Source organism: Hydra viridissima, unplaced genomic scaffold (assembly GCF_058129835.1).
Source record: "Hydra viridissima isolate aposymbiotic clone 2 unplaced genomic scaffold, HvirCarnegie_v1 scaffold_6, whole genome shotgun sequence".
NCBI classification, from domain to species: Eukaryota; Metazoa; Cnidaria; class Hydrozoa; order Anthoathecata; family Hydridae; genus Hydra; species Hydra viridissima.
The window spans coordinates 18,329,379-18,357,248 of NW_028324305.1; the positions used below are offsets into that span (position 1 = coordinate 18,329,379).

Consider the following 27,870-nt stretch of genomic DNA (forward strand, 5'->3'; position numbering starts at 1 on the left):
GTTTATTCCTAATAATAAAAAAAAGATTAAATCAATCTAGCTACATTTTATAAGTAAAAAAAAAAACAACAAAAAAACAAAACAACTTGATTGCTTACTTGACATTTAATAAAAAAATTTAGTTTATTACAAACTTATTGTTTTACAATTAAATAGCATTTGAACACAAACCTACATATTTGAAAACAAAGAGGAAATAACAAATCAATATTTTTTTTTTATCAGCAACAGTTTATTTTAAAGTATAACAACTAAATTTAGTATGCATAAATGCTTAACACCCAATAAAATTATACTTTTGAAAACATTTGTTTCATGAGTCTCCAAATGTCAATGAAAACATAAAACAGTGATAAAAAAAATTAGATTCTAAACACTAACATTCTTTGTTAAATGTAAAAAAAGTTTAAACTCTAAAGTTTTCATGTAGCTTTGGTGAAATATCATAAACTAAATCCAAAATTCTTTTTATCACAACTTCCCTATGAGCTTTCACCTGCTTTTCTACTAACAGCAACTTTGCATTATTTTCTTCAGTGATTTGCCTCTGGAAGTCATCTTGACCAATTCGAGCCTGTTGAGCTTCTCTGAAGATTGACTCACGCTCATTACGAAATTGCTCAATTTCTGAAATCGCTTCTTCTTTGGCTTGTTTTAAACGCTTTGTTTTTCGCTTTCTAGCATCAGCAACTAAATCAGCAGCTTTTTTCTCAGCATTTAACAGCTGTTGGATACCATGAGACTTTTGAGCCATTTTGTTCTAAATTTTATCATTGAAAAACTAGCAATGTCTATTGTCAATGTCTACACAAAATAATATCAATGTCAATGTCTACACAAAATAATAGTAATAATAATAAAAAAATTACTTTATATTTGTACTTTTACATTTTAAAATTTTAACTTCCCTTAGCTCACCAAAGCTACAAATCATTTGAGGTCTTAAACAAATAACTTACTTAGCAAACAGAAATACAAGTTTTGGATGAAAAAAATCCATTTCAGAATAATACTTTCTTAAGGTCCAAGTGTTTTCTTTGACACTTGCTTTAAGGGATTGAAATAATTATAAATTTACAATTAAGTTATGTATTCTTAAAAACTTAAACAGATGAACCCTTGCTTATATGTAAAGAAGACCACATTTATTTAGAACCATAAGAATAGTTTGTTACACATATTTCTGATATATTCATGTTGTATTATGTTTTTACTGCTCTAATGATTCTATATTTTCTTCAAAAGACTTAACTAACAACTATCATTATTCATAAAATATTTAGTAAATAACTATGAGTAAACATAATATTTGAAGTCTACCACAGAGCAGTCGGTATACCGAGTACCATTAATATTATATTGCTTAACCCAAACATTTTACTGTTGACGTCAATAAAGATTTCAGTTAAGGGTGGTTTATGCATATTAATTAACTCGATTATTTTTATTTACATGGATTTTAACATTAAAAAAACAATAATATAAATTTATTAATAAAGACTTCTAAAAATTTTATTATTTTTTAAAAATAAATTTTAATTTTCAGATTAATATATTGTTAATGTATATATCTTGGTTCATCAGTTGGTTAGTTCGACTAATATAAAGAAAACCAGCTTTAAATAAGATCAGCGAAGGTATTTTACCGTTTACTTTCAGCCCAAACCTATTTAGACGGTAACCGAAGAAAATTGTATTAAAAATAATCCAAAAAATACCAATAACAGCATTCCGTTAAATTGATGCTGTTAGTGCATGTCTTAAACATTCCTTTTTCGATATCTTTAAAATCTTCAAAATAGATAAGCGAGAAAATATGATAAAGTATTTGAATACTTACCGCAAATGTAATCTATAAATATACTTGAATAAGTGCATAGTGTCTGTGTAGCAAAAGTTTAACATTTTTTTCAGCATAAAAGTTTAATACGTAATGATTGAAATTTTCCTTCTGTAAAACGAAATTTGAGATGATTCAAGATTATCAGTTTTTTCTACACTTTATGGATATCAGCTTAAAAGTAGACAATATTTGAATACTTCAATATTTTTCATTCCTCAGTGGGGATCAATAATGTATATTAATTAGATGTCTAACTACACAAAAATTCCGTAAGAAAAAGTGAAGCAAGTTTTTAAAGCTTTTAATGCTGGTAGCCGTTTTATTTAAACTGACAATGCTTCATTTTTGTTTTGCTTTTAATTACAATTACGTCATTTCAGGCTGGCAAAAAGTTTGCTTCACTGCGGAAGCGCGAGTTAGATATCTAGTAAATATATATAATTGGTGGGGATTAAGTTAATAAACTAACCATTCGGCAACCGACAGTTTCAAGCAACGGTTAGAATACAATTTTAACTGAAAGAAAATCCCCGCCAAAAATTTATATTTAGTTTAACCGAACCATTGTAACCGTTTTTTTGAAGAGCTGTAATCTTAACCGAAAATTTGTTTCAAATAAAACAAATACCGATGATAATGTTTGACTGTTAAAAATTTTTTTCTTTAAAAAGTTTTTTAAAGAGAAAATATCGATTTTTAGATGCAATTGATATAACTCAACTGGCAATAACTGCTTGAGCAGAAATTTTGTGGACATCTAACTTAATTTTTTTTTTTAGTCATCTACCCTTTGTTCATAAGTAACATTTCAATACGCTTCGACATGCTTTCAGAGAGTTTTTGAAAGTATTGCAGAGACAAATCATAAATTCAAACTTTTTTTTTCGTCACCAGTTCTGGAATCGAAGTGCAGCCCGCTCGACTAATCTTTGATTTTATTTCCTTCCAAACGTTTTCTAAGATCGTAAGAAATGGTTTTTACGCCGACATGCGACATGGTAAGTCTAACTCTTTTTTGGAGCCTAACTGAGTTTGTTTTAAAAGACACTTTTCGAAGCAATGACGGGTGCTTTTTTTAAAATTTGGCAGTAATTAATTGAGGATTCGGGATCACCTTTCTTTTAATCAATACATCAGTACCCTTTGTAGTTCAGCTGGATTTGTTAAGATGTTTTTCAAAAGGTTTTTGGAGCAATCAAACTGCCAGTCCAGATTCAATGACAATTGGAAAAATAACCCTAGCCTATTGCAAGGAGAACCTTTCCACCACCAACACAGAAGCCTTTTCCTAAAGTAGTGCAAGATCTATGACCAGCTTGTCAACAAGTTGGTAGATGAGCACCCTACAACAAAGATAGGTCTCAGCCTGAGTGATGGCCTGAGTCATGGCCTGAGTGATGAAGAATTCTCTATTGATAATAATAAGTTCTCGCTGGAAGTTGAACCCTTGTAGCAAGCTCAAGAACCACAAAACGTTAATTAAGGTTTTTTTTATCAAAAAAAAAAAAAATTTATCGAAAGCGATAATTTTTGGTTTGGATTTGGTAAACTTTAAATTGATCGAAAAAAATTTTAAAACTGTTTGAAAGAATTTCTGAATTTTTATTTTTATTGTTAAATGTGATAACTTTTATTAGAAAACAACTAGAGATCGGAAAATAAGAAAATAAATCACAAACATTCGAGAATTAAAAAAATTTTTTTTTAACGAACAGCCAACACTACAAAAGGAAAATAATTCATATCAAGCCATGCCTCAGATACCTGAAAAACATAGAGTTGACCCTCTCCTATGGTGGAAAGCTAACAAGGCACAACAACCTCTACTTGAAGAAACCAGCAGTAAGAGGTTGTTTTCATAAAGTGGCAATATCATAACTTCCAAATTGCAGAACCTTTGGCTCTAAGTCATCCAAAAAGTTGACTCTAATGAAAGTCAACTATGAGTTGATGGAGAAAAAAATAAACGCCAAACTGCTGATAGATAAAGAAAGAGAATAAATGGGCAGAGAAATTGCAGAAAAGAATTAACAAGAAAAAGAAAAAGACATCATCATCAACATCAGCAACTAAGTCTGCAAAGAAGAAAGCCTTCCGGTCGAGAATCCTAGGCAAGCAATGATAAAGAATCAGATGTAGACTTTCTTTTAACTGTTTTTAGTTTATCTAATCATTTTCTAATCAATAAATATTATGTATGATAAAGTTGTAATGTGCAAAATTTGTTTAAAAGTCTGTTTTCAAAAAAAGTCGTTTTATCAAAAAACATAGTGATGGATTACAATGGAAATAACATTTATCCGGGAAATTTGGAAATGAAAAGGAAAAAATTGAATTTTAAAGTAGTTTTCAAAGGAAAATGACTTACATCATTTCCAGTTTTTTCTAAATAAATTTGAGAAAAAAACTGGAAATAAAGAATTGTCGTTGATGCAAGGTTCAATTATGACCAGTTCTTAAAGGCAATATTTTAGCTACACTAAAAACAGGGTAACAGCTACACTAAAAACAGGGTAACCTGTATCCTTCATTTAAATATAAAATCATCATAACTTACGCGTAGTCCTAACGACATATATTTAGTATGCTGCAAACCCTGACATCTAACATATACCTTTACAAAGTTTATGTTAGATATCAGGGTAAGATGGAGGTTCATTTTAGACCCAACTTCGGCACTTTTCGTTAAGTAATGGTTGTCCTGCAGATTTTTTGATACCAAAGAGGCAAACTCTGGCCGGTGGTTTACTAGAGGTTATACCGTATTTATCTGCAATTATTTTAAGCCGTTGCTATGATGTTGCTATGACATGACTTTTGGAAGGGTTGAATAAAAATAAATTTTAACCAAATCATATTTTGATAAAATTCAAAAACATATTTGAATTTATTGTAAAATTTATCATAAGAATTAACTAAAAAAGTTTTTATGATTTTTAGCTAAAATTAGGGTAAAGTGGTCAGAATACTCAAAAATAAGTCGAAACTCCAACAAACTGATATTTTTTAATTGTAAACTGACATAAATTTCTTCTTTAATATTTGAATAGCCAATAAAAGCTTTTTTTTTTTTAAAAAAAAAAAAATGACCAAAAAATTTTATATTCGCGAACGTTATGTAATGCTATTTTCGGAAAATTTACAACAATCTGGAAAATTTATATAGTAATTTCAGAAAAGTTTTTCAAAAAAATCCAATCAGTCATTTTTTATGATTAATGAAACCTTTTAAAATTAATTAATCAAGTGCATTTTGATCAAAATCAATTTCAAGTTATGATCACAAACCTTGACATTTTGAAATATATTAGTTTTTTGAGAGTGCTGAAGCTGAAGCATCTTCCTGTCATTGTTTAACAAAATTTTTGGTCACTTTTTTTTAAAAAAATATTTTATTGGCTTTTCAAATCATAGCAAACAAACTTGTAACAGCTTACTAACAGTTAAAAAAACTCAGTTTCTTGGAGTTTCGGCACATTTATTGTTCAGTCTGATCACTATGCCGGGATGTGAGCCACCCTAAGCAACTTAAATGCTTCGCGAACTCGCCTTAAACCTAATTTTGTACCCAAAATACTTTGACGATTTATCGGATTGGGCAGAGACGAACCCTAAAAATCCTATAAAATATAAATGTAAAACAATGTAAATTAAAAAGCGGTAAAAATCGTAGAATTATTTACATAATCGGTATTATTTTATGATCACCATCGAATCAAACTTTGTTCTTTATACCAGGCAACTTCTATTAATTCATCCTTTATAGGGTTTACACGGTAATTCATCAGTCTAATTCATCGATCATGCACTAATTTTAAACACTCGATTTTAAGTAAAGAACCATAGTGTTGCCGAGATGGATTTTACTTTAGAGGGTAAGTACTTTTTAACTTAATCATTTCTTTCAAAAGAGTAACAATGTGTACAAGAATATGTTTTCAAACCACGTTAAAATTTTAATATCTTTTTTTCGTTTTTAATTTTTCAAAGTAAACAGTTTTTTTATATAAAAAAAGTAGCGGAAAAATCAGTAAAATTTTTGTTTGTTAGATTTTATTTTTCAAAGATTTTTGCGAAGTTTCGTTGACTGCATATTTTCTCGAAGTATCGTTGACTGCATATTTTCTCGAAGTGTCGTTGACTGCATATTTTCTCGAAGTGTCGTTGACTGCATATTTTCTCGAAGTGTCGTTGACTGCATATTTTCGCGAAGTGTCGTTGACTGCATATCGCTTGTTGAGTCACAGAAAGCTAACTATTTTAATTTGAGAATGTTTTGAAACATCAAAATAAATGAAATTAATTGGCGTTTCTTTGGTAGCAGGCAGTTGAATAATAAAGATGCATTAGCTCATCACGTCGGCTCTAAATTTACTAGTCATTCTTATTAAGAGATACGAAAGCTGTTATTAAAGGCAGATAATCAAGTGTCTTATCATATCTTATCATAGTGTATGTAAGTCGAAAATGTTATGTTACCCTTCTCATGAGTATATTTCTATTCTGTTTCTAACAGAAACACATGCCTAAACTAACCTTCAAGGCATGCAGAATAAAACTTCTGAATGTTTAGTTGAAACGCAATTCGAAGTTCTTAAAAAGTCCCCATTCCTCAGTCACTTACTTTACATATCAAACGGAGATGTGATGGAAGCTCCGGCCACAAGAGTTTTAAACAGATGTTAACAAACTCCGATACTTCTGAGTTTCTGTTTGTATTTTTATTTGTTCTCTGAAGTTTTAGTGACGGCAGAAACCTTATTAGGAAAAATCCGCGGCCAACATCCAAACTTTCTTGCCGACCGATTGAATTTACTACAAAAGAAAATAACAAAGTTTTAAAAGAAATACCTCCACTAATTCCCTACTTACTCTGCAAAAGATTAGGCTATCATCTTTGTAAGAATGCATCTTTATTGTTTATGAACGAAAAAATCTTTGAGGATACCTTTCATCTTCATCAAGACAAAGTTTTTTACACTTGAAAACACTTATAACAATGAGTTCCTTTTGTTTTGAATGTGCAAAGAATTTTGACTGCTTAGATGGCAAAATGTTTTCATCACAATTTCTTTAAAAAGTGTTTATCAAAGCGCGTGATGTTACTGTTGCAAAATTATTGGTAAAATCTATCGCTAGCCGCCTAGCAATGGTGCCGCTGGTTATTACACAATTGCTCAACCCATTATGAAAAGGGAAAACAAAAGCAATTATGACTATTGGTTTTATTTTTAACCGACTCAAACATATTACTTATTCAAATGATGAAAAGTGTGAGACAGCCGAGGTATTGAATGAAAAATAAAACCGACTCTTTTACTATCGAAATGACAATAAATCAGATTGATGTTAGGTGGGTTGTTGATACATTCCTTTTTACGATATTTGTTTACTAAGATTGTACATGAATTTCGATGCTGCAACAGTTTTTATTAATTAACGTGACAACGGTTTGAAACGTCGCAATCGTCAAAGAACTTTTATATATATTATTTTTATTTTATCAGCGGAAAGATTTTTGTAAACTTATTTGCAAACTGCATTAAATTAAATAACATTGCTTATTCCGTTTATAATTTCTTTGATTAGAAATGCTCAGTGAGGTATCATCTATGATATGCAACAAAGTAAAGGAAATCGATAATATCACAACTCAGCTGAGCAAGTAAGGCAATTGCCGGATCATGGATTAATCAGTCTGTTGCTCAACTGCTAATCAAAATAAGACAATCGTAGTAAATCATAAATCATTTTTCCTCATATCTAATTTAATACGACAAATTTAAATTTGAACTTCGATCAACGATCTATATAAGATAAATACCGGACTTGCATATGCTCGGTTAATACAAGTAAGTTAATTATAATACTTTTGTAAATCTTTAAATTTTACATACCACTAAAGCTATAGAAAACACAATGCTTAAAGTTTATATTTTACTTCTCAAAATTTTTGAATAAGATTTTTTTTTCCTACTGATTCAACTGAATTGATGAAGTGAAGACGAAGTTATGCACGGTGACATCACAAAAAATTATGTTCTTACTATGCACAGTGTAGTCAAAAAAAAAAATTCTAAGATGATGTCGCATTTCCAACTTGTTATATTTTATTGGTATTAGATTATTGTTAGGTTTATTTGTTCCTGTGGTTTATTTTTTGTTTATTAGTGATTATTATTTAATTTGAGCTTGATAAACTGTAATGAAACATTAACTCTTTTGTTCAATGCAAAACCAAATGAAGTCAAATTCTTCATTTGGTTTTGGATTGAACAAAAGAAAAAGAGCTTTAATCATCGACATACGATTAAAAAATACAACGAACTGACATGTTACAATCTATAAATACTGGTTCATGACCTCCAATCATGGATTTATAATGCAAAGTATATCCAAGCAGCTTGATAATATAAGGCTAGTTCTCGCAGAAGGGGGTCGGGAAGTTAAAAATAGATGCTAAAATGTCCGGAGAATCTTTTGCAGATATTTAAAAAGCCTAGACATTCAGTTAAAAAAGTTGTTTGATCTTATATGGATTTCAGCACGACAATTAGCTTTAACAGATATCAAGAGTTATTGAATTTGGGGACCAGCATGTTGATTATGTGAATTTTTTTTAATTTACTTTTCTATAGCATTTATTCTTAAAAGAAGCCGATGAAGTCCTTCTAAAGACATCTGACGTTAAATTAAAAAAATTCCGGTATTTTCTTTTTTTTTCTTTTTTTTCTTAAAAAAAAAAAAAAAAAAAAAAAAAGGAAGAGGTATGGATACAAAACTGAAATCATCCATAGATGTTTTCAGTTTTCTAACTGAATAAATATCATTACCTTTATAAACTCCTAAAGTTTATTGGAAAATTGGTTCTTGAAACTCGTTTAGTTTTTTTTTGAAAGAACCCTGTTAAATGGATGTCCTTCAATGTTTACTTTTTATTCCTTGTGGTGAGTTTTTAAATTTATTGTTTCATTGTTTTATATTCCCTATGTTATTTTACTTTATCTTCTTCTTTTTTTCCCACAGTTTTAAGCTTGAAATGTTGGTTTCAATTAAATAATTTGCCAGCGATGGTTTCAGACTGCGAAACGTGCGGACAATTACACACAAGTGGGATTCGTTTCGGCATTTTTTTTAATACAACACTAAAAAGCTGTTACGACAATATTACAATATGTAACGAAGCATGTAACTTGGTCCGAGAAGAAGTATATTCGACAGATTCAAGTGCTCAAGTGTTCTACTGTAACGTAAGGTTTCTTTAGCAAATGATTGTTGGTTTATGATTTAAAAAGCTATTGCCTTTTTTATACTGTGAGGGCGGCGTTTTTTGATAAATTAATGTTTTATCTTTTAGTTTGTAGTATGAAGTTGTCAAGGATTAGGAATTTAGGAAGGTATGGGCTCTAGGGTTAGTTGAAAGGTAATGTGGAGGTTGCGATTGAAGTTAAGGGTCTAGGGATTACTTGGGTAGAAAAGAGCGAGGTTTAGGAATAGTTTGGTTAGTAATGGATGTGGTTAAATCGTTAAAAGGTTAAGGTTGTGTTTACCGCTCTTAGTGTATTCTATTACACAATATATATCATATAAACGTTCTATTAGTGTGTTATGGTTACTCTTTAATTTATTACGTTTATAAATACAAATAATACTCTCTAAGAGCCCTGAAGTCAAAAAATGCAGTCGAATAGAATTTTAATATTAATCATAAAGAAATTAAAAAAAAAAAAATTGCTAAATTGTGGAAAGGGAAGCTGGAGATATTGTTGAATGTAACAACATGCAGGTGCAACATTTTAGTTTGTACAGATGAAAATGCCCCAATGTTACGAGGTTAACAATTATTCGGCTGGAGTTCACATTTTGTACAATTGGTCTAGAGATATTAAGGTGCTCAAGTTGATTTAGTCTAATTTGTTCAAACTTTAAACAACTGGGCAGGGACCTCTTGCCCCCTCCCTATGCTGTTGGCTATGCATGTTGTAAAACAGTCACTAAATTTGACTTTTAAGAAAAATTGAAGACCTTTCAATGTCGTTAAAGACCTAAGTATGAAAAAAAAGTAATAAAAATGCTAAAAACATGCTATTTTTGAGCGCATACTTTGATCAAGTATTTCATAAGCAATAAGTAAGTACGAATCTAATTTTTTTAGTAGACCTTCGATAAAATAATGATTTACAGTTAAACTTCTTCCCTGGTGTTTTAGGTCACAGACTTTAATTTAGCTCTAAAAATCGATAATTTGTAGTCAATATTTTTAAATAAAATTAGATGAACGAAGCATTTCTCTAGACTATCAAGCATAAGTAAACATATTTTCAACTGAAAATAACTTAAGAAAGAATGTGTATTTTTAAAGTTTTCGCAATTATTTTTTCTCGAGTGCAAATAGAGTAAAACTTAACCAATTCTGAGACATTAGGGTTACATGGTCTGAATGGTTTCATATGGAATGACCCCGGATGCAAACAGAAAATCTTGGAGCACTATTCAATGAAGCATATTTCAGAGCTGCTAATATGGAAAATACTTCAAGCCTTTTGAACAACCGGATTGTCTCTTTTAATCCATATGATTTGAAAAATGAATACCCAAGTTCAATTTTTAGTGATGTCTATTACTAGCAGGTCTTCTTTGAAATTCACTTTTTTACCACCAGCTAAGTGAAGCGAAACTTTACAACCATTAAAGTTTTCTACATTAGGATCACGGCATTATGGTGTGTTAAAGCAAATTGAAAGCTTACATAATGACATTGTTAGTCAGTCAAAGTCCTTTGACGATATACTTCACATTTGAAGAGTTCAAATTCCAAAACTTAGCTCTCCAAAGAGAAACTTGGCGGAACGGAGTAAGAAAAAAAAAAGTTTAAACAAAAAAGTAAACAATAATGAGTGATTTTATCCAGTAAAATTGAGCAATGCAGAGATAGACTAGATAACTTGTTTTGTTTGTACTGCGTACATGAAGAGTAGCATTACAGAGATAATTTTGTATTCATAACAGAGATAATTTTTGTATTCATTATATATTTGTTTTCAATGTTTCTATAACATACAAAAATCAAATCGTTAAAAAGTCAAGCTGAAAACATAATCTGAAAAAAATCTTTGAAAAATCAAAGTCAAATGTTGATTTTTCTTCCTGTCTAATTTTACCCCAGATTTTAGGAAAAGTAACACAAACTAGTAGTGGTATAGTTAACATTATGGGCTAGCAGCTTGCAATAATTTGTATTGTATATGGCATTTCTTTTTAAGTTGGGGAAATTTCCCAAAAGATGTCCAACTGTGCACCAGACTACCCTGATTATTTTAAGTTTACATATCTATCTACATATTTAATTTAATAAGACCAATAAATCATAAATAAATAACTTCCGTCTGTTTGTTTTTCCGTAAGTTTGTATTTAAAATAGACAATAAAATTTTTTAATGAAAATGAATTTCTTAATCGTAAAACTTTTTAACTTTTTGATATTTACTTTTCAGGTTTTTTGCTGCGACTTTGATTACTGCAATGACGAGAGCTTATCTTTTGGTACTAAGTCAACTCTACCTACTACTACTGTTAACTTAGAACCGGATACCACTATTGACCCAAATAATGATGTTGAGATAACTACCGAATCTATTAACCTAACCGTTAATAATACCGAATCTGTTAACGTTGTCGTTACTTCACCAAACGTTAACATAAAATATACTTCACCTAAAGTTAAAAGCTCTGGTACCAGGACATTCGAAATGGTTCTGTTGAAACGGAATATGTTGTTAGGAGTTTTTTTAGCAACTTTAATTCAAATCTAGTTATTGTTCTTCGTATGTTTTATGATTACACACTACATTTTATTAAACTTTTTTCGTTGCTTATCCTTAAAAATGCAAACTATTGCATTTAAATTGAATTGCTTAAAAGATTTCATAATTAACTAATGCTTACTTAAGAAGAAAATGGAGCACGCGACGTATTACCCAGTTAATCAATACAACTGGGTCCCTGCTGGGATTTATCTGGGCTATTGGAATTGGGTTTTGCCTGGGAAATGATCTGAGAAAAGATAGATCCCATATGGTGAAGTGATATCATCCGCAAATTAAATCTGGGTTTCAGTTGGGATTGGTTTGGGCTTCTTTGAGTGTGTTTAGGCGGGGATTTAAATTGATTAGAAGATAGAATGCGTAAATGGTATAACGGTAGCACTTATTTTCTGATCAAGAAGAGTTTCATCAGCAATCTTAAAGCTTTTGTTGAAATATGATAAAAAGATCTTTCGAAAAGACATACAATAATTTGACATGATTTGAAGTGACTATACACTAGTGGAGGTTTTCACCAGAACTTAATTTGTGCCTCAATTTTAGCTTTTTTGAAACATTTTTTTTTGACAATTATAGTCGTTGAGTAAGCTTAAATCAGCGAGCTCCACCTTCACGGTTGGAGTGCGTGTGGCTTTTACTCCGGCTCTGAGTTAAAATAAAGCATGTTATCACGAAAAATATATCATCAATTAGGAAGTCCTTCTTTTTTCCTTTTTTTTTTAAAAAAAAAAAAATTGTAATTTTTATAGCTTTGTCACTAAAAAATCTCATTTAAGAAAAATTTTAGGTTTTTGGTTTTCTTTGAAAGGCGACTTTTCGACTTTGGAGAAAGTAGGGTTTTTTTTAAGAGGCAGAGCTTTAAAAAAGCTTAATTTTTAAAATAAACGACATTTGCAAGTTATCTAACTGCAACAGTTTTTATGAGAAATTTCATCAGAACTCCATTTTGGGGAGTTTAAATAGTCGTTTTGTTTATCATCATTCTTAAAATCATTCGTTAAAAAAGTTATGAACAAAAACATCTCCTTAACGTAGATCTGCGTTTTTATGCTTAACAGGACGAAGTCTGACAGTCTAAAAGAGTTGTTTTAGCCTCCCGAGACTCTAAGTAGGTGTTTAAATAAAACGGACATTCATTTACTATCGTCTTTTTTTTAATGTAAGATCCGTCGCAAGGCTAACATACACAGGCAGACTGCTTATTTTTGTAAAATTAGCGAAGACTCACTTTTTACAGCCAAATATTTTTTTTTTTAAAAAAAATTTTCTTAAACTATCAAAAAGCCTTATTAAAAAAAAAATAAAATAAACCGATGTAATTTTTGCCGACAACATTTTTTATTTTTGTAGTTAAAAACTCACTTTTGTAACTTTTTTTTTTCGACAATTTAATACATACAATACAAATAATATTTTCATAAATTAAGCAAAATACTATACTTCAAACTAAAATACTTTTTTAGAATGTGGACATATAAAAGATTTTTTCTAGTTTCTAAGAAATTTTGTCTTGAAGATGAAATTTCGGCACACGGTTTTTAATCAACCATTCTTTTCCTAAATTTCAAATAATGCGGCAAGTGTTTCATTAAGAACTAATTCAACCTTTTATCAGTCAATTGGTTTTGGAGACAGATTTTTGAGTTAAAGGCGGCAACTTAACAACTCAATGATCAGTAACATGAAGTTGAATTAGAAGTTTCGATTGGGCGAGTCACACTGTATTATTATTATCGTTTGGCAATGTATATTTCAAACATTGTAGTTTTTCAGTGATTTATTATTTCTGATACATTTTGAAATATGCATAGGATTACTTAGAAGGAAGTAAGATTTTTGCATTGAAATTTTGAAATGTTTTTTGTTCAACACTATTAGGGGAGAGGGGGGGGGGTAGTTTTGGACAGGGGTAGTTTAGGACAATCCGAATAATCCAAAAAAAACTAACTCTTTAACAAAGTTAAATATATTAGTCGACTAAAAATACTTTCACACGTAAGCGTCATAGGCAGTCAGGTAGCTTTTCTACAAACGTTTTGTTATTTTTGATATTTTTTCTAATTTTTAATTCTTAAGTGTAAGGATTTGTAAAGAAATTTACTCCGCCCAAGGAATTATTTTTTACATTTTTACTGAAAGGGATATGTTCTGCGACATAAATAAAAAATTCAACGATAAAACATAAATTCTTCACAAAAAAATTGTGGAATGTTTCCTGAGATCAGGGTTGAGGCAGCATTGGACAATTTTCACGGGGCACATTAGGACGTGTTGCGCGGATCATAACAAACTTATCTTCAAATAAAACTATTAGGGCTGGTACTGATTAATTTTTTTTTGTTCGATTAATCGTCTAAAATTTTAATCGATTAATTCTGAAGTCGACAGAATAACCTGCTTTTCACCACTGGTGAGATGAAGTTGTTATCGGTAAACGTTAACTAACTACAGTATTCACAAACGTTAACAAACAAGACACTTAATGCCTGCTATACTGTATTCAGTTTAATTGACAAGTACAAGTAGGCATCACTTTAGCCAGTCACGTAAACAAACGAGGACGTTAACGTTTTCTGGAAGTAGACAAGATCGCAGTTTGTTGACAATGCACCCTGACGAACTAAACAGTCTTTCACAAGGAACAGAAGTGGCAGGTACACACAGAATTGTCTGCACAAAACTGCTCAGGTTAGGGTAACGATGACTGTTCAGTTGCCACCACATGAGGGGATTCTCAGTTTCTGGAATTACACCTTCTTCTTGATATCGTGTAAGCTCAGCCAGTGAGCCATGTACTGTTTGTGATTCATCTGATGAGGATTGCGATTCCGAGTCGCTGACCAACAGAGTAAGTTTCAGTTTCTTACGCACAGGTTCTGATGCCTCGCCAGTGCTGGTAGTAGTTTCACGTTCAGCTCTCTGTCTTTGGTTACAGTACACCCGAAATGCATTAGAAAGTATTGTCCAAACTGCTTCACGTTTCTCTCTTGAGAGACAGCCGAGTTTCTTGTAACGTGAGTCTAATGCCACAGCCATTTGCAACGTTGGCAATGCATCAATGTTTTCAATGCGACCTGAGAAGTCATTTAGTGTTGCAGATTTGAAACGTGCTATATACCCTGGATCGTCATCATTAGCCCGCAGAAGTCTGCGCAAAAATGCTTCAAACGGAAGTACAGCCGAACATGTAGCATACTGTTTACTACCAATATACTCAGTAGCATTTGCAAGTGGACCCAATACCGAGACAAATTTTGACATTTTCTCCCAGTCCAACTCCCTTAGTTTATCTCCAGTGTAATTCTCGGGATGGTCAATATGATACTGCTTAATGGCATCTTTCACTTCCAGCAGTCTGGCTAACATTAGGTAGGTACTGTTCCACCGCGTAGCTACATCCTGCTGCAATCTGTGAAACTTCACATCGTCAGACCTGTTAGAGGTACTGCAGTACCTCTAACAGGTCAGCCAAGCCATGGCTTGGCTGGCCTTTAGCTCTGATGTATTCCTTGAACTGCGCTTAAAATGTCCAACTAGCTGTCGACATTTAGCCAGAATAGGAGATGAATCAGCTGCTTTCAAACCTGCTAGTATGCTCAGTTGAAGACAGTGAGCAATACACGGTATATGGCTGTAATCCGTCCGTCCTATAGCAGCAACCATATTTCGTGCACTGTCCGTTACGATACAGCTAATTTTTTCAGCAATGTTCCACGTTGCGGCAAACTCTTCATAGAAACTGGCAACATTATCAGCAGTGTGCCTATCTTCAACATTTATGCAAGCTAAAGCGACAGACGTCAGTTTCCACTCAGAATCAATCCAATGACCTGTTATCCCACAGTACGATTCATTGTTGGTGGAGGTCCAAAAGTCAGTAGTTAGAGCAATACTATGAATGCATTCTAGAGCTTTCTTGTGCTCATTCAACTTCTCATTGTACATCTCTCCAATGACAGTGTCGATTGTACGGCGACTGGGCAAAGTATAAGTCTGGTTTTGAAGGGCAATACGAAGCACCGCCTCTAGTCCAGCATCTTCTACAATTGCTGTTGGACGTCCAGAACTGGCAATCCAATGAGCTATTGCCACCTTCAGGTCGGCTGAGACCTTTTCATTGACAGGCTTGTTTGACTGACACGTAAATAAATTGGTGATTGATTTTATCTGAGGGGTCATCTTACGTTCACTGTCGACAACCTGTTGATATTTCAGAGGATGCTTGTGCTGAAGGTGATAAGTCAGCGATGTGTTTGAGCCACGGAAAGCAAACTGTTTATTGCAGTGAACGCAGTATATTTTGTCACCTTCGTCTACTTTACCATCAGCATTCAACTTGAAAACAAAATGCTTGCTTAACTTTCCAGTTAAATGTTTGACAGAAACGTTGCTTTCATTAGTTGCCGCAGCCATATTTGCAAAACAAACTTTGTTTACTTTAGAAACGGATATTGAAGTGTAAGATAATGTTCCCAGGTCAGTAAGTATTTTAAAATATGACAAAATTTTTAGTCGAGATTTTCAAGATACGCGCTTTCAAAATTAATTTTATATTTATCGAATTCTATTGAAAAATTCTAAATTTAATACTCTTTTTCGTCATGGCTAATGACTTTGAAACAATTGATTTTGAAAAGTTGCGTTTAGACGTTTTTAAAACTTTTAAAACTAAAAATAACTTCTTTGCGAATGATTTATATGAAAACGATATATTTTTTTTATAAATTTTTATGCTTAACATTTATCAAATTAACAGATATCAAAATATATTGTTCATGCTAAAATTTAAATTAGGCCATGTACCATACCACTTCACAAATAATTTCTTTATAAATAACGTTAATAAATATAATATAAGAGAAACAGGTAATCATGAGTTTATTCTAATTGAAGAATATTAAAGTTAACTTTAATATTCGAGTAGTTTTAATACAACTAGTTGTGCTTAATATATAATATATTACCTATATTGAACATAATATATATTATTCACTTGTAAGGGCTTCGTGATAAGATCAGTACGATCTTCTTGAAGTCCTGTCTGTACTATTTTAATTATAATTATAATCTCGTTTATATATTTTGACTAAGGAAACTTGTAAATATTACTATTATAAATTACGAAACTTGTAAATATATATAGGTACGGCAAAAAAAAAAAAAAAAAAAGTAACGGAAAACCGGCAAAAATTAATCGAAATATTACTGATTAAAGAAATTTTAATCGATTAAATAAATTAGCGATTAATCGATTAATTAATCGTTAATTTCCGCAGCCCTAAAAACTATGCTAAGTTTAAAAATGGTACGCAATTATAAATAGAAATGTGAAAGATTTACAAACGAGGTAAGTTTAAAAATTGCAGTTAAACATGCTTTTGATAAAACAATGAAAGTAAGAGAAGCTGGAGGTGTATTTGGGTGCTCTAAAAAAACTTCAGCTTCAGAATAAAAATGCTCAGAAATATCAGAAAATTGAAAAGGGATAACTTTTCAACCAAAGATTCTATGAATCAAGTATTTACTAATGCAGAAGAAGCTATGTTAGAAAATTATATGTTGAAATCATCAAAAATAAATTATGGTTTAACTTATCACCAAGCTAGAATTTTAGTATAGTAATGCTTTGAAAAAATGTCCTGAACTATAATAAAATTGCTGGCATTCGATAGATGAAAGGATTTATGATAAGACACAAAAAGCTTTCTCTTTTTGTTTTGTTCAATGTGCTTCAACAGTTAACAATGTAACGTTAGCTTTTGTTTGCAGAATTGAAGAAATAAATGGAAACATTTTGGCTGTTAATTTGTTGAATAAAAAAAGTAGGATTTAATATATTTTACTTTCCTGATATACAAAATAAGTGGTCGGTGCCAATTGCAGAAGTCTTAGATAAACTTCTTATGCCAAACAATATAGGAAGCATTTCAAGAGGTTCTGGTATAATATTCAAATTTGGTTTTTCTACATTTAAACTTGGTTGAATGTTATGAATTCTCTCAATTCGAATAAAAGAAAAATTTCATGTTTATCTAAATCCATTTTATATTCACACTCTTTGTTTTTTTTATTAATATCTTTTTATTAATAAGAGTGATATGTGATTGAATAGCATTTTCATTTTAGTTTATTTGAATATACAAAAAAACTCATTAATGGTTTGAGATCTTTATAAGAATAATTATGTTACTCCTAATAACTCTGTTGATTCTGTTAAAGTTAAAAATTACCCCCTCTTATGGGGTAGTTTTGGACAATGGGTAGCTTCGATTTTAAGAAAAAAAAACAACTATGATTTATTTAAACTAGGTCGATTTAGCTTTTTTTTGAAGAACGAATACCTCAATTACCTTTTTCAGCAAAAAATTTAAGTTTTTGTACGGAATCTGTAATACCTTTTTTATGTACGGAATCTGTAACGGAATCTGTAATACCTTTTTCTGTAACGGTACGGAATCTGTAACGGTACGGAATCTGTAATACCTTTTTCCGTACTGTTATAACAGTACGGAATCTGTAATACCTTTTTTAAAAAGTCTCTTAATGTGCCCCCCTCTCCCCTACTAGTTATCTATTGTTAATCTATGACGCTTCACCACCGGCAAATACAATTTGTTAAATTCTCTAACCACGTGCTTTGAAAATCTGCTGTAACTTTACAAACTGGAAAAACTTTGATAAGCTGTGGGCTTCTGAAAACACAAACTCGCATTTTGCTTTTCCTTTAACATTTGTTTTTTCGCCTTACACAATATCTATAATCAAAAAAGTTAAATTATTAACAAACAGATTTTTTCACAATAGTTTATTGATCCACATTGAGTGCTAAAAACCTTTCAACTAACAATTTTTCAAGATATTAGGAACAAAAATCCAAGCATTCAAAGAACTAAGGCCATAATTTTCTGATGGAGATTTTAAATTAAGATAACATGCATCAGACGTATTTTTAACAAAAAATAGTCTTTATTTTGTTTAACAAAATTACCTGACAATAAAAATAATTTACTTGCTTAGAATCTGTTTTATGATTTATAACCAAATTGTCTATTCCAATTGTCTATTCCAATTGGGAATAAGATCTAACAATTCCTTTATCAAAAAACAACGGTTTAATTTTTAAATACAAACTGTATTTAGTAAACAAAATGTCTCCAAAGTTTTCTAAGTTTATATATATTGAGAACTGAGATAATGATCCACTATGTTTATATGATACTAAAGATTGATCATTCTAGGTCAACTTAAATTTGACACCATACTTTCTCAGATTTTAACGATTTTTGGTATACAAAGTTCTTGGACAGAACCTTCGATGTACAGAAAGCATCTTTGTTCAAGTTTTTTCAATCAATCAATATTTTTTTAATCAATCAATCAATATATTTCGTGCTAAGGGTGTTACAAAAAAAACACAGGTCAAAAAACACAGGTCAAAAAACACAGGTCATTGCAAATAGTAATTCACTAATAAAACGCAATGACCTAAATAATATAAAGAAAATGGTTTAAATGGTGTTCATGTTACATAATGACCACTGGTCGAAATTTAGCGCTTTTGTATTTTTGTTTCTGACTTTTGTAGGTTATATTTTGCAAGCTTTTCATTTTAGAGAAAAAGTCAAAAAGAAAAGATAATGTTATTCGGTAAATTTGTGCTACGATGAACTGCACTGAGGATATTTTGACTATTCGTGTTGTACCAGGATAGCAACAAACATACTGTTGAATATTTTGTTTGCATCAGCATTCTTATAAAACATGTCGTCGAGACTCAAATCCATGTTGCTTTTAGTGTTTTTAAGAGAAATGATTTGTTGCAACGTATAAAGGAGAATTTGTTCAATGCGCTTCCGAAGTTTTATTGTTTGTAGGGTTGGCAACAGGAAAATATGTTATAAAGAAATCAAGACAAATCCTGAACATATTTGCGTAGTAATGAGACCCATTATATAAAAAAAAAATTTTTTCGCTCATTTGGAATTTAATCTAACATTTTCACGTTAAAATCAAAATACGGACGTAATCGATAATAATCTTCTCTTTTCCAATATGTTTCATTAAAAATTACATTCTCAGTTTACAGACTTTTTTTGAAGTAATTGCCTCAATATTTCCTTAATATTTACCAAACATCATAGTTTTTGATGAATACAGTTTCCAAAAAAGCACTAATTACTTAAAGGTTATTTGAAATATTTCCTTTATATTTGCCTTAATAAATAATGATATTTTTGCGACGTGTATAAAGTTTCAAATAAAAGAACTAATTATTTAAGGGTTATTTATCTTAAAATGTTAAAATGAAACAAGTTTTTTTTTTCGTTTCTTTTTCTATTTAAATAGAAAAAGTATAACAACGTAAATTTTATCTGATCAATCCGCTAATTGTAGTAATACGCTAAGCGCAATTAATTTGCAAAGGAATTCGGTCCGCCAAAAAAAAAATCCGCAAAAATTTAGTTCGAAAAATTAACTTTTAAACAAAATAAAAAAATAATAGCTTACCGTAAAAGATGTGAGTAAAGAATAGTAGATTTGTTGATTTTTTGAACACTTGTTTGGTTTATTGAAAATTAGTCCATTAGGACTGATTGATAATAAATAAAAATCCACTACTTATTAATTTTTCGGATCGGACCATTTAGTTAACGGACTCCAATCGATATAATTCGCTAAGCAAATTAAAATTATATTAATTTGAAATCATTTTTCGGATTAATAATCGTAATATCAAAGAGGAACCTCAAAATAAAAGTTCGCTAGTAGTTAGTAAATTATTTTTTGGAAAATGGTTTGTAAAATATTTAACGATCGAACTGTTATGTAAGCGTCTATGTCTCGTTTTTTTTTTATTTGAGACGAGACGATCCTTAAAGCTTTGTCCCGATTAGCGATAAATGTCGAGACAATTTTAAATTTTCAGTCGAAATCCGGGACGATACCGAGACGAAATATCCCGGACAAAATAGGAGCTTTGCAATATCCCGGAATTTACATCTTTTTAACGGGACATAGCGAGACATAACGAGACATTATTTAATCCTTAAAAATGCGCAATACGCAAATTTACCGTTTTTATCATTATTTTCCGCTTTATCAATATTTAATGCTTTTCTTGCTCATTACTTAAATAATAAACAAGAATTTTTTAATTTACAATTTGGATTTTTTATTACTAAATTTTACATTTAAAGTTTTAAACAAACAAGTTATTGATGCAAAATTAATCATCAGATAATTCATCATCTGACTGTAATAAAATACTTATAACCTCAATACTCTGTACTTCTTTTTCTCCTTCCCTTTTCCGTATAACTTCATCGTATCACTTAACTTGCTTTTTTGCTAGTACTATTACTAAGATTGTTGCCATTGGAATCAACAGAGAGACTTAAAGTTCTTCACTTTGAGTAACTTTATCTTCTTCTTGTTGATGGAGAGTCCCTTGACTCTCTTGAGAGTCTAGCTGTAGCTGTTGTTGCTCTTAAAGTTCAGGACCAGTTTGAGTTTCTCGTACTTAACTTAGGGAAACGTTTTTAGGTGCACCTCTTTCAGTTTACCTTTTTGTTTAAGTATTGGTTTTAAGTTTTCCTTGTTGTTTAGTCTTCTCTGGTGGTGGTGGTAGTGGTAGTGTGACATGAGGCAACTCAAATGGTTCACTTTCACAAGTTTTCTCCCAATATTTGTGGTTAGATGGAAATCTTGTGTAACTCTGTTTAATATTTTTTCTGGGTTTACATTTTCTAAAATCAGTAACTATCAAACCTCCGACGGAAAACATGCAAAAGTCACTAGTATAGCAAAGTAACGTCTGGCCACTAAAATCTTGATGCAGTTAAGAAATAAAAGAGGGAAAAAAACTACAAACGGATCATTGCTATTTATTCATCATGAAATTTTAATTTATTTAAGATGCATGTGATTTTGTAAACAGTTTTTTTTACATTTTTTTAGTTTCATAAACAAAAATAACGTACTCCAAAAATATTTTGCACAGAAAAACGAGTCAGGAAAAAAATGAACAGGAAACAGAGCTCTAGTTTTCCAGGAGCCCGTGAAGGATTAATGAATAGGAGTGTAGCTTCAGTTGTTACTGAGATCTTGATGAGAGCTCGGTTTAAGTGGAATATTAATAATTTACATAATTAGCATAATTAGTAATTAATTGCTAGTGGAAGGTCTTCTTGGTAAACTTTACAAGAATATTTTTACAATTTGTTTTTCAGATTTGTTTTTTCATTAACTTCTGCTTGATAATACTTTCTTAGTGAAATGATCTTTAGACTCACAGAGAAATATAATAAAATGAAAGAATGGAATAAAATAAACGGGAGTTCCAGTAAAGCATACTGAAATTAGAAGCAGAGTTCCAAATAGAGAGTCAAACCCTGTTTAATATATCTGCTCATAAATTAATTGACATTAATGAAATACCAGAGAAGAACAGAATAGACGAAAAGAGAAGATGTAGCCTTTTCGGGAGACCAGAGAACTGAAAGAAATATAGTTATAACTGTGCAGAATTCGGAATTATGGCTCGGCGGAGACAGGAAAAATTTTAAAAAGTAACGCATTTGAATGATAAAAAAAAAAGATATTTCAAAAATATTCGCAAAAAGGAGAGAACTGTGCAAAGGTTTGAAAGAGCATAGAAGTCTTCTGATAAAAAAAGCATAGATGGAGCTCGGGAAGGACATAGTAAGTTTGAAGATGAGTTAGATCTGTTATTATTCGTCTTGTTTACCTTGATATATATTGTAACATCTAATGATGCAGTATACAAATATCTTTGCACTGATGTAATTACAGTTCGGCAGAAAGTTTAGGTAACTTACTTTCAATATTTTGTGTTTTAACTTTTCGTCTTGTATGCGAACTCTAAACAACCTTTTCTTTGTCACTCTTGTAATTCCCTCATTATATACATTCTACACGCCCTTAAAAAAACTCTTTACATAAAAGAATGCATATTTCATCTTTACTCGACAGTTAGCAAAACTTAGAACTAAATTGTCACGAGTTTAAGACTTTGTGTTTTTTTTTGTTTCTCTTTAACTTTAACACGTCCGTTGACTGTAGTTAAAACATAAAAACTGTGAATTGTCTTTCTTTTAGCGATTAGCGGCAATCAGTAAAGTGGAAACCTTTGCCTTCTTTTTTAAATCTTATTAAGAACCTAATAAAAATAAATAAAGTAAAATAAGGTTTCGGGCTCTCTCCATTTAAAGTTAGTCTAATTACGCAGAAGCTTTTTTTATATCACTTTTGGCCTAAAGTATATTAAAGAGATCTAATAAATTCATAGGCAGGATTCCATAATTTGAATCTAGTTATCCTTAGAAGAAAGACGACTCCGTCTGACATCCTTATGTTAAAATGCGAGTCACCAAATTTTAAAACTTGTAAATTTCAATTATTATCTAATATTTTTATGATTATCTTGTATTTTTATGATTGTCGTTTACTTTTATGATTATCTTATATTTTTATGGTTATCTTATAATTTTATGGTTATCTTATATTTTATGATTATGCACTCTTTATACTCTGTAATGGATTTGCTAATACTTATTCTTGTTTTCTTTTTAATTTTTAACTTCTGTGTACATGACATGATCATATCAGAGTTTTTTTGCTTACAAAATAATGGTCTTTTACAGTAGTGTTTCATCTAGTAGTGTCTCAGCTAGTAGTGTCTCATATGCACTCCCGATAGAAGCTTCGATAACCCATAATCCAAGAGTATCGAGCTTTAACAAAAGTATTGGACTATTGTTCTAAATATGAATCGGGCTTCGACTATCGAAGTGGCATTACTTCCAATATTCGATAGATTTTCAATTTCTTTTCCTTCTTACCGTACCATTATGTACTGTACTCTACCTTACAAATCTCACAAAATGGTACTTCTACAGTAACAGTTAAATTCAGAGTTGTTAGTGGGTTGGGTTAACCCATGGGTTGGGTTGGGTTGGGTTGGGTTGGGTTGGGTTGAGGAAGTATAACCCACTGATAACCCACGCCTTAGCTGCATTTTCATTGTATTTTCGCCGTTTCACCGTTATGTTTATTTCATTATTTGCACTTAAGATTTAACGGATTTGCTATCGAATGACGCAGTTTTATTAAAGCCAACCGTCGAATTGACGTCAACACATCGATATCCAGGCCGCTGTATTAATGTAAAAAAAAATAATGTATAATAATTAGTGTAATAAAAAACTGCTCTTGCGTCATCGAAAGCATAATTACTTTCGATGACACAAGAGCAGTTTTTTACAGTTAGCGATTAGAGCGTTTTTTTCTGCGTGAATGACGTCATATAGCAAATTCATCGCTGAGTACGGCTATATAAACAGCATAAAATTAAATTAAAAGCATCATAATAATTCAAACTAAGCATGATGGCGAATGCCGATGAATTAGAAAATAAATTGAAACGTTACCCCAATAATTATTTATTCAAACCGTACGAGGCTGCAAAATCTGCGATTTGGGATAGGTTTAGTTTAATATTTGAAAAGCGTGACGTTGCCGGAAATGGAGAGCCATCGAGTGTTGAATTGAAATATTTCTGTGCGTGTACCGTATGCAAAAAAGTGTATGCGTATAAGTCTGCTGATGGTCTAAGCTGCTTTGGCACAAAAAATCTCATAAATCATGCAAAATTATGCGGCACGAAGGACAGCAAACAACTGCAGATTCGTCAATGTTTCGCGTTAAAGTGTCAATTGACAAAAGATGACTGTGACCTTATGAAAAGAAAAGAAGTAGAATTCTGTGCTGATGGTTTTCATTCTTTTCGATCTGTCGAACACGATGGTTTTAAGAGACTGCTTCAAACATGTGTTGACTTTGGCGCCAAGTATGGAGAATTTGACATCACTGACGCTCTAGTCAAACTATGCAACTAGTAGTTCCGACTTACTACCTACTGATTAAGCGGCTTCAACCTGCACCAGGATTGACAACAGCAGCAGCAACATTTCGGCAAAAACTCATTAAATACTTAGATTTAAAGTTTTGGACATCTATTAAAGCAATGCATTGGCTATCTTGTTTTCTAGATCCCTCTTTCAGAAATTTTGCATTTATACCTAATGTGACGGCGGCTGACAAAAGATTTAAGCGTGACTTGCTCAATGACGTCGATCAGTGGCTTCTGGCTGAAATGCAGCCTGCTGCTACACAAATTGCCAGGAAAGCAGCAGCAGAAGAATTGATGGAACAAGGTGTCCAACTCCAATTGGAAGCACCAGCAAAGAAGAGAAGAACGGACCCGTTTGATGAGCTGCGAACAATGCAGTCAACGCGAGATCGGCCACAGACGCAAGACGCGCAATTACATAATGAAGCAACAGTGCTACAGGAGACTTGCCAACATGAACTGTCCAGCTACAAGAGTCTTCGTGTTACTGCTGCGTGCAAGAATCCCGTAACCTTCTGGAAGGACAACGCAGCCGATTATCCCATTCTAGCAGCAACATCTCGCAGACTATACTGCATATCAGCAAGCTCTGCGCAGTCAGAAAGAGACTTTTCTTCTGTTGGGCACTCCATTACAGACACAAGGTCGCAACTATCACCGGCTAACGTAGAAGCTATCGAATTAGTACGCTGGGGAATGCGAAATGACATGTTTCACTAATATAGTGCTCATTTATGTTAAAGCTGTTCTTTGTTAGTTTGCTTACTAACACATATAGTGACAGTAACTGAGTAACAACATATTATTTGTATCTAATATGGTTGTATAGGCTAGAATGTATTAAAATGTCGCCAATTTAACGGTATAATTATACATGTTTGCATGCACTCCGTGGGTCAACCCATGGGTTGGGTTGGGTTCATGTGGCAGTGGGTTGGGTTGGGTTCAATTTTCTTAACCCACTAACAACTCTAGTTAAATTACATGTTTATTTACTTTTTTCACTTATTTATATTCAGTATTTTCAAAAATATCATTATTCATTTCGGTTATTACGCTGATTTTGTTTCTGCTCTAAAAAATAAATTCAACTAATACCTAGCTTTTCTTCCATTTTAATTGTTTAACTTTGTAAGGTACTTTAATCAGGCTAAATCTAAAGCCATTTTTTCAACTATAAAATACCCAGCAAAAAGTATAAATTTTTTCAAAACTGGTAGAAAAAATTAAATATATGTATATTTATGAACAATCGGATTATCGGGCAATTGACTATCGAATAAAATTTCTTTTGAACTATTGGATTATCGGAATATCGATTATTCGATTGACAAATTAGGAATCCTGTCGGATATTGGATGAAAAAAATCAAACTATCGGATATTTGATTTATAAAACACCATCAATTTTCCAGCCCTGCTCATTTAGTAATGTCTCATATAGTAGTTACAATAATTGTCACGTACAAACTTTTGTAAAAATTACAGTTCGTACGACTATATTGGTTCTCAAAAATACAAGTAGTTGGAGCGTCGTATTCAATAGTGCATACATACTTTTGCCGTCGAGGGGCTTTACTGAAAACTAAACCCAAATCAAGTAACGTGACAATTTTATATTAAATTTGTGTAGCACAGTTGCATAAATTAAGCATTATTTTTAGATGCTCTTCATACATACTTTACATACATACATACATACATACATACATACATACATACATACATACATACATACATACATACATACACACACACACACACACACACACACATACATACATACATACATACATACATACATACATACATACATACATACATACATACATACATACATACATACATACATACATACATACATACATACATACACACACACACACACACACACACACACATACATACATACATACATACATACATACATACATACATACATACATATATACATACATACATACATACATACATACATACATACATACATACATACATACATACATACATACACACACACACACACACACACACACACATACATACATACATACATACATACATACATACATACATACATACATACATACATACATACATACATACACACACACACACACACACACACACACACACACACACACACACACATACATACATACATACATACATACATACATACATACATACATACATACATACATACATACATACATACATACATACATACATACATACATACATACATACATACATACATACATACATACATACATACACACACACACACACACACACACACACACACACACACATACATACATACATACATACATACATACATACATACATACATACATACATACATACATACATACATACACACACACACACACACACACACACACACACACACACACATACATACATACATACATACATACATACATACATACATACATACATACATACATACATACATACATACATACACACACACACACACACACACACATACATACATACATACATACATACATACATACATACATACATACATACATACATACATACATACATACATACATACATACATACATACATACATACATACATACATACATACATACATACATACATACATACATACATACATACATACATACATACATACATACATACATACATACATACATACATTATTAGCGGTGTTAGTTTCTGCTTCTCTAAAACAAAACTCTCCAGCGCTTCTGGCTTCTGGTACCAAAACTATCAAACCACAGAATCTTATACGCAACGAACTTTTTAGGTACGGCCGCTCTAGTATTTCAAGATTATTTTAATGCATTTGAGGAGATAGGTGCCATTATGTCCAATTAGTAAAATTTTAGTACTAAGACACTCTTGTTCTTGATCCCTCAATAACTCGTTTTCTAAACACTCTAGTTTCCATATTGCATCAAAAATCTTTTCTTAATGAAATTTTCCTTAACTTTTTTCATTAATACACTGCGTTAACTTATTATGACGTAGTTGTGTTAACCTTACACTAAAACCATGGACCTATAGCTTGGTTTCCAATAGTTGTAGAGATGTTATACAAAAATCGTGCAACGTTCGTTTGATTTGTTGTGCGGTAAATTGTTGTGCAACGCAATCTTTCCATCAGATTGAGTTAGCGCAAAAATCTTTCAAAAAAAAACAAAACAAAAAATGGCCGTCATAAAAAAAAAATATCACTCTAAATTATCGACTTTTTGTTACACTTTTAAT

The 27,870-nt window shown here is 31.5% G+C and overlaps 3 protein-coding genes across 3 annotated transcripts; 1 reads left to right on the forward strand and 2 right to left on the reverse strand.

The window, feature by feature from the left end:
* Positions 1-90: 90 nt before the first annotated feature.
* On the reverse strand, positions 91-1,356 carry LOC145190512 (V-type proton ATPase subunit G-like). Its single transcript, XM_080067396.2, has one exon. It carries the CDS (start codon positions 752-754, stop codon positions 407-409), a length of 348 nt encoding a protein of 115 aa, XP_079923522.2. The 5' UTR covers positions 755-1,356; the 3' UTR covers positions 91-406.
* A 4,175-nt stretch (positions 1,357-5,531) lies between these two features.
* LOC149887350 (uncharacterized) lies at positions 5,532-12,448 on the forward strand. The gene is made up of 4 exons (XM_090090889.1): positions 5,532-5,718; positions 7,433-8,790; positions 8,870-9,093; positions 11,338-12,448. Exons 2-4 carry the CDS (start codon positions 8,754-8,756, stop codon positions 11,653-11,655), a joined length of 579 nt encoding a protein of 192 aa, XP_089947015.1. The 5' UTR covers positions 5,532-5,718; positions 7,433-8,753; the 3' UTR covers positions 11,656-12,448.
* A 1,654-nt stretch (positions 12,449-14,102) lies between these two features.
* LOC149887351 (E3 SUMO-protein ligase ZBED1-like) lies at positions 14,103-14,928 on the reverse strand. Its single transcript, XM_090090859.1, has one exon. The coding sequence runs from the start codon at positions 14,926-14,928 to the stop codon at positions 14,197-14,199; it is 732 nt and encodes a 243-aa protein (XP_089946985.1). The 3' UTR covers positions 14,103-14,196.
* Between the last annotated feature and the right edge of the window lie 12,942 nt (positions 14,929-27,870).

Excerpts from the sequence above, each read along its gene's own strand:
- LOC145190512 (XM_080067396.2), bottom strand. The coding sequence starts at position 754 with ATGGCTCAAAAGTCTCATGGTATCCAACAGCTGTTAAATGCTGAGAAA.
- LOC149887350 (XM_090090889.1), top strand. The coding sequence starts at position 8,754 with ATGGATGTCCTTCAATGTTTACTTTTTATTCCTTGTG. Across the intron at positions 8,791-8,869 it reads TTTACTTTTTATTCCTTGTG|TTTTAAGCTTGAAATGTTGG; the intron begins GTGAGTTTTTAA and ends TTTTTCCCACAG. Across the intron at positions 9,094-11,337 it reads CTCAAGTGTTCTACTGTAAC|GTTTTTTGCTGCGACTTTGA; the intron begins GTAAGGTTTCTT and ends TTTACTTTTCAG.
- LOC149887351 (XM_090090859.1), bottom strand. The coding sequence starts at position 14,928 with ATGTCAAAATTTGTCTCGGTATTGGGTCCACTTGCAAATGCTACTGAG.